The 7,500-nt window shown below is 45.4% G+C and overlaps 2 protein-coding genes across 4 annotated transcripts in view; one reads left to right on the forward strand and one right to left on the reverse strand.

Annotated features, from left to right (window-relative positions):
* Nucleotides 1–1,277, forward strand: part of tspan5a (tetraspanin 5a) — a 25,838-nt gene extending 24,561 nt beyond the window's left edge. For both annotated transcript variants that reach the window (XM_031584843.2, XM_012818998.3), the window contains one exon: nt 1–1,277. This exon is cut by the window's left edge and continues 1,130 nt beyond it. The gene's annotated coding sequence lies outside the window, so the exon portion shown is untranslated.
* Nucleotides 1,278–3,488: 2,211 nt separating this feature from the next.
* rap1gds1 (RAP1, GTP-GDP dissociation stimulator 1) overlaps nt 3,489–7,500 on the reverse strand; it is a 24,515-nt gene continuing 20,503 nt past the window's right edge. For both annotated transcript variants that reach the window (XM_031584663.2, XM_031584664.2), the window contains 5 exons: nt 7,303–7,428; nt 7,027–7,166; nt 6,659–6,785; nt 6,161–6,289; nt 3,489–3,663 (listed from right to left, as the gene is read on the reverse strand). In XM_031584663.2, the coding sequence (XP_031440523.1) occupies nt 3,536–3,663; nt 6,161–6,289; nt 6,659–6,785; nt 7,027–7,166; nt 7,303–7,428 (650 nt within the window). In that variant the 3' untranslated portion in view covers nt 3,489–3,535. The remainder of the gene's footprint in view (nt 3,664–6,160; nt 6,290–6,658; nt 6,786–7,026; nt 7,167–7,302; nt 7,429–7,500) is intronic.

Here is a 7,500-nt window from a genome sequence, read left to right on the forward strand (position 1 = left end):
TGGATGTAAGTTTTGTTTTTTGGACAGAGCAGCTAGCTCGAGTAAGTACTGAGGAACCACACAGTGTGTTAGTAGCACTTAACAAGAAGCACATGTTGAGGGAACTCTGTATGTAGAGTTACTCTGTTTAGCTTTTGTCGTCTGACTACCTAAATGAATGCCTGGAGTCGATACATGGTCACAGAGCAGAGCTTTTCATTGCACTATTGAGCCACCATGCATAACTTAGCTTAGTTAGTGTGTGTGTTCACTATTAAGCCACCAGGCATAACTTAGCATAGAGTCCTGAATACATCAGGGCATGATGATCAGAGCGAATCACAGCAGACCAGCAAGCCTTCAGCAACCATTGAGTGTGTGTGTGTGTGTGTGTGCAAGCCTTCAGCAGCCATTCAGTCTGTGTGTGTGTGTGTGTGTGTGCTAGCCTTCAGCAGCCATTCAGTTACCACTCAACAACGCAAGCCCCATAGCTCTGGAGCGGCGTTATTGTGTGTGTTCAGTTCTTCACGCGTCCAATAGCTCTGAATCGTTTATTCCTCATGACTCCACGGTAGGCCTGAGCTCTGTGTGTGTGTGTGTGTGTGTGTGTGTGTGTGTGTGTGTGTGTGTGTGTGTGTGTGTGTGTGTGTGAGTTAAAAACCTGGTCCACTGCTGTAACTCCTGGTCCACAGTTATCGTCATCACAAACAAAAAACAGCATTACATTCATAGATTTTGTTTATATGTTTATATTTTTCCACGCATTTTCCTTTAACACATTTTAACCATGTATTTTGATTTTACTAGTGAAAAGAAATGAGTTTGTTGACTGACCATTTTGTCCTAAATGAATGAATACTGTGGTGGGATGCTAGAGTCCCGGTCTGTTGTTCAGAGCTCTTTGATAGGTCTCTGTTAGCCGCTATCCTCAGCCGTTTGTTGACTTATAATTTGTCCCTAATGAATGAATTCCTTTGGTGAAATGCTAGATGGGACTTGTTCAGCCCTCTGATAGCTAGTCTCTGTTAGGCACCACCGGCCCCAGTAGCAGCACTCTTCGAAACTAAGCTAAGCGCTAACAGCTAACCACAAACATGTTCATGCTCAAAAAGGAGCATATGGGGAAAATACAGCCGACCGCCACTAGGGGGCTCAAACAGCTCGATGTCCAGACACATCTGACTAGACGTCTAGACGAGAACAGCCGGTAACTATAGTGACTACCTCTCCTGCCCTTCTTTGTTTAACCTGCTGGCCTTGTAAAATATCTACATGTGTTAATAAACATGACAAAAAGACTTCCTGAGTGGGCTATTGTGTTTTTGACAATGTGAACTTAATAACCATGAGATTGACACCAAGAAAGCTGAATATGGGCTTCATTTAGGCTATAGGGAGCTATTGGCTTTAGCATGTTTAATTTTATTCCATTTGAATGTGTTGGTAATTGAATACGATTTTGTGTGTGTCAGTTGCAGCTATGACAGCGCCCTTCAGAAACACAAAGAACAGACGGTGAAATGACTGATCGATGATGACTAAGTTCGCTAAAGCATCCAGAGGCTCAGTTGGTGGGTTGGTGGCTCACCAGTCACTGAGTGTGTGAATGCTAGGAGTGTGAGGTGTGCATAGACCTAGACCAGGTTAAAAAACACAATAAGACACCGTCACATCACCAGCAATCCTCTTTAATATCTCATCCATTCAAATGTACAACCCTTCCAGAACATTTATTATTAACAATTATTTGAACTTTAGACTAAACCTAATTCTCTGATGCGGTTACACATTGCTCCATAAAAACTCACTTCTTCTGGTTTAGTCGATAAATTCCAGGTCCTACCTGACAGAGAGGTGACGCATACGCCCCCTAGTGATGTGGAGGCAGTATGACGCATGCAGGGAGGATGTGTCTGAACACCACCCTCTCTGGGAGAGTGAGGGGGTGGGGGTGACTTCACACATGCAAAAATATTCATCTGGCAAAATAAACAATTAAAATATAAAATAAACAAAAACAATGTACCACAGAACCAAATGTATACATAATGCCACCTTATTAAAGGAGCCAATACACCCATACAGTCATACACACACACACACACACACACACCTTTTCTCTATAGATGGCACCAACTCTTATCTATTCTCTCTCTCACACACACATACACACACACACACAGTCCTTGTGGTTAATCAAAGCTGTTGATTCCAGGCTTCAAGCTCTCCGATTTGCTCCTTGTTCCCCTTCCCGTAAAACATAAAATAAAATAAATAGCCGCACCTCACACACACGCGCGCTCTACTGAGCATACACACACTCCTCCTAATCACGATTGCTTTGTTGTGTTGGTACAGGAATATTACTGTCGTTATAACTCATGTCAAACAGCAGGCCAGTGACAGGAGAGACACACACACACAGACACACATACACACACACACATTCCCAGCACTGTGACTTCAAGAGTGGATATGGAAATGATCCAGGGGGCGCTAGGACCCAGAAGGCGCTCCCGAGTGCTTACAGTGAACACTACTCAACTCTACAGACACAGCAGGGGCACAGCCTGGGCGAGGGGGGTTCAACATGGCCGACACAGATACACCATCAACTGTGTGTACTTATGAGTGTGTGTGTGTGTGTGTGTGTGTGTGTGTGTGTGTGTGTAGTTATCTGTGTATGGGTAGGTTTGTACATGGTTGATACAGATACACCATCAAGTGTCTTGTGTATGTGTGTATGTGTGTGTGTGTGTGTGTGTGTGTGTGTGTGTGTGTGTGTGTGTGTGTGTGTGTGTGTGTGTGTGTGTATGTGTGTCTGTATGTATGTATGTATGTAATCATCCTAATATGGGTGGGTTTCAACATGGCTGACACAGATACACCATCAACTGGATTAAGAAACATGCATATTGGAATCGGGGCTGGACACATGTAGGGTTTTATGTGTGTGTGTCTGTGTGTGTCTGTGTGTGTCTGTGTGTGTCTGTGTGTGTGTGTGTGTGTGTGTGTGTGTGTGTGTGTGTGTGTGTGTGTGTGTGTCTGTGTTTGACGTCATTGCAGTATTAGTCTTCTTCCCTTCCTGTTTGTTGCTCTTATTGAGGGGTCGGGTCACAGCTATGGTCTTCAGTGTTGTTCTGTATCGGTTTCTATTGCGGAGGCACCACCTGCTCTTGCGCGCGCACACACACACACACACACACACACAATTGCTCCTGCCTTCCTGCGCGCACACACTCACACACACACACACTTGCTCCTGCCTTCCTGCGCGCACACACACACACTTGCTCCTGCCTTTCCGCGCCCACACACACACACCTGCTCCTGCGCGCACACACACACACCTGCTTCTCTACCGTGCGGCCATGCGCCTGGCAGGGGGCCTGGGGGAGGGGGGGCACCTTGGCACATGACAACGGGGGCACACAGTGAGGGGTTCTCTGGGGGCGGCGGTGGGTTAATGAGGCAGGCAGTGTGAGGGAGAGTGTGTGTGATGGGGGGAGGGGCGTGTGTGTGTGTGTGTGTGTGTGTGCGTGCGTGTGGTAGTCCCCTAGCTCTGCGCCGTGAGACGCTGCTCTGTCAGAGAGGCCTGGTGGGAGACGGTCTTGTTCTCGTGGGAGCGCAGCTTGGACACCACGTCTATGAAGGCCAGGGTCTGCACCTCCTTATGCAGGGGCTCTGGGGGAGGAGGAGGACAACACACAGTTAGACAAAGTCCCTCTTTAAAAGTCTGTCTGTCTGTCTGTCTGAGGTGTGTGTGTCTGTCTGTCTGTCTGTCTGTCTGTCTGTCTGTCTGTCTGGGGTGTGTGTGTCTGTCTGTCTGTCTGGGGTGTGTGTGTCTGTCTGTCTGTCTGGGGTGTGTCCATTTGTCTGGTGTGTGTGTGTTTGTTTGTGTGTCTGGTGTGTGTTGGTGTGTCTATCTCTGTGTGTGTGTGTGTGTGTGTGTGTGTGTGTCTCTGTCTCTGTGTGTGTGTGTGTGTCTCTGTCTCTGTCTCTGTCTCTGTGTGTGTGTGTGTGTGTGTGTGTCTCTGTGTGTGTGTCTCTGTCTCTGTGTATGTGTGTGTCTCTGTCTCTGTCTCTGTGTGTGTGTGTGTGCAGGGCCGGATTAAGACAATGGGCTTTAGGGGCTGCAGCCCTGGGCCTCGCCACTAGGGGGCCTCAGGTTGCCCGATGTCGAGTGAGGGACCGCGCATAACGTTAGAAAAATTCAGAGTGAAAAGAAAAATAATGCGCGAAAATGTCCGGTCAAAGAAAGCACATGCAGTCTATAAAGAAACCTGCAAATACTTTGGATTTCTTACTCGACTTGAAAAACTCTCCCTCAGTGAAATACGTGAACAAAGTGTCAGATTGCAGACCAAATACAACGCAGATCCAGCGGATGACTTTCCCGACGAACTAGCGCAGTTTGTGAATTTCTCCCGAGTTGCTCTAACTGACCCAACAACACCGAGAAACCTACTTTCATTAATACGGGAGAGGCATCTCCAAAGTGTTTACCCAAATGTGGACAAAGCGCTGAGGATTTACCTTACATTGCCCGTTAGTAATGCCAGTGGGGAGAGGTCAATCTCCAAATTAGGAATTATTAAGCATAGACTGAGGACATCAATGTGCGAGGACAGACTGAACAATTTGACTTTAATGTCAATAGAGCATGACATACTGCGCCAACTGGACTTTGAAGAGCTCATTGATGAGTTTGCATTGAGAAAGAGCAGAAAACGGGCCTTTTAATATCACTGATGTGATGATGGTGAGTCACATGTTTGTTCTATGTTAGGCCGCGGCTGCCAACACTCAACATGGCTCCATTATTGTAAAATAGTTTTTTAAATAGCTTGTTTGTATGTCAGCTAATTCAAATGCTTTCCACCCTGGAGATGTTGCACTCTATATCTATCTATCTATATGCCTTCTTGTGTTTGGGTTTTTGAGTAACCTATAATGGTCATTCCCTGGCTGTTTAGCCTTGTTTTTGCTTTTGAATAAATGGAAATATGTATACATTTACATTATTGGTTTATTATTGTCTACAGTGTAGCCTACTACACACATACATTTTGTCCTTGGCTTTAAACTGATCATATTTATAGAGTTGTTCTGTGGACGTTAAAGCACTGATGTGTCAGTGCACCTGGCGTGGGTTTGTGTGCGTGTCATGAATAAGGTTGGGTTCCAATACAACCGGTACCTACCCGGACCGAAATGCAACGCAGATTTCGGTGCCTGAGCCAATTGAACACGGTCGCTAGGCAGATTCCGTGGGGCACATGTAAAACTGCCCCAGCTCCCAATGTAAACTTTGTCCTGTGTCGCTCACGCTCATTGGTGTTTTCATAGCAACAGTTTTATGACAGTGAAGAGCAGGCAGGCACAAACAGAGCTAGCCATCAACCTTTTAACAGAGAAAATACCGAAAGGTAAACGGTCAAAAGTGTGGCTGTATTTCGCACAAAAACATTCAAACATCGCGACGTGCAGCAAATGCAACAAAATAATTGCGTGAAAAGAGGGGAGAGAAGACAAGAGTCAATGGCAGATCAGCAACCGAAGACTGAAAAATAAACGGACATGACAGCTAAACTACCAACGGTAGTCTCTTAAAGGGGCAGTACACATTTTCTCGTACTCAGTGTGTTCAAGTAACAAGATTAACTATAAACAAGATAGAAAAGATAGGTATAAACAAATCATCAAATGGTGAAATTTCATGAAATAAATGCAAACAAAATAACACATTTTTGACTCCAAAGGCAAATATGCTCATATTTTTGCAAAAGAAGTTTGAAGCTGTTTTTTGTATTTATTTATATTTATTTAAGTATACTATAAACCGTTGTTTACAGTTAATATAATGTTCATAGTTTGAAGTTAAAAAGTTTGAAGCTGTAGTTGGAAGCAAAGTGTTTTGTATGTATTTATATTACAGTTAATATATTGTTCAATTTGAAGAAAAAAAATGGCCTTGGCAATAAAAAAAACCTTTCTTTAATGTCGTCAATCGTCGCTTTGTGCTTTAAAAAAAATATAGGGGCCTCATATAGGGGCGATATAGGGGCCTCATCCTGGTAATTAGCCCCAGGCCTCAAAATGTCTTAATCCGGCCCTGTGTGTGTGTGTGTGTGTGTGTGTGTGTGTGTGTGTGTGTGTGTGTGTGTGTGTGTGTGTGTACCTGAGCCCATCAGGGAGCAGATGAGGATCATAGAGTTGTATTTTATTTCAGGGGCGCTCCTCTCATCAGTCAGCAGCTTGTGCAGAATCTGCACCAGATTGGCCCCCACAAAGTCCTTCTCCGCCAGAGCTGAAACACACACACAAACACACACACACACACACACACACACACACACACACACATTAGCCTTATACAGCAGGATTATGCATGGCCTGTAATTATGAAAAGATAAACCCTGATGCGGTTACCTGTGCCCTCATTTGTAACTCACAGTATAGACACTGACTCATCCTGAGGGTGTGTGTGTATGTGTGTGTGTGTGTGACTGAGACTGTGTCACACTGTATCATCCAATTGCCAAAGACCCCAGCACCTCCTTCACACACACACACACACACACACACACACACACACACCCACACACACCCCCGGCCAGATGGGGACAGAATAGATGTCACCATGAGGTCAGTATGCCTTTTGACCTCTGGCACTCACCCAGGTCGAGTGCGGCGATGATCCCCAACGCCACCAGCGCCTCGTTCTGCATGATCATGTGCTCACTCGTTGCCATGGTAACCAGGTGCTTGACACCGCTGCCCTGAATGACTGTTCTGACGACGTCCTGAGTGAGTGAACACACACACACATCATCATTATCAACACTGTGAAGTCTTTATTAATTGCTTGGGATTTTTGAGAATTTATTGAAAATGTACATTAATGCTGTAAATGCTTTCAGCATCAAATCAAGATGCACGGATCGAACACCACGTTCACAATGACAACACTACATGTGTGTGTTTGTGAGTGTGTTTGTGAGTGTGTGAGTGTGTTTGTAAGTGTGTGTGTGTGTGTGTGTGTACCTTTGACTTGCTGTGTCGTATAAGAGCAGACAGCAGACGGTTGGACTCCCCCATCACTCCTGCGTGGTCTTTAGCTTCACACCATTCCACCAGCCTCTCAACCAGCTTAGAGTTAGAGCCCAGCTGATCCGCTGCATCGGCTACACGCACGCACACACACAGGAAATCATCAACACGTATACATAAAAATATATTTAATACACTTTTTGTGAGCCTCTGTATGAATGTCTGAACGTGTGTGTGTGTGTGTGTGTGTGTGTGTGTGTGTGTGTGTACCTTGCGTGTCGATGAGCATGCGTAAAGTTCCCAGGAGTTTAAACTGGACTGGTGGCATCTCAGACTGCAAAAACTTCAGAACCACCTCAGCCACACCCGCAGCCAGCATCTTCGACTTATTCACCACTGCGGAGAATAATCAATCAATCAATCAGATCAATCCACCTCAGCCACACCAGCAGCCAGCATCTTTGACTT

This window comes from Clupea harengus, chromosome 18 (assembly GCF_900700415.2).
Source record: "Clupea harengus chromosome 18, Ch_v2.0.2, whole genome shotgun sequence".
NCBI lineage: Eukaryota > Metazoa > Chordata > Actinopteri > Clupeiformes > Clupeidae > Clupea > Clupea harengus.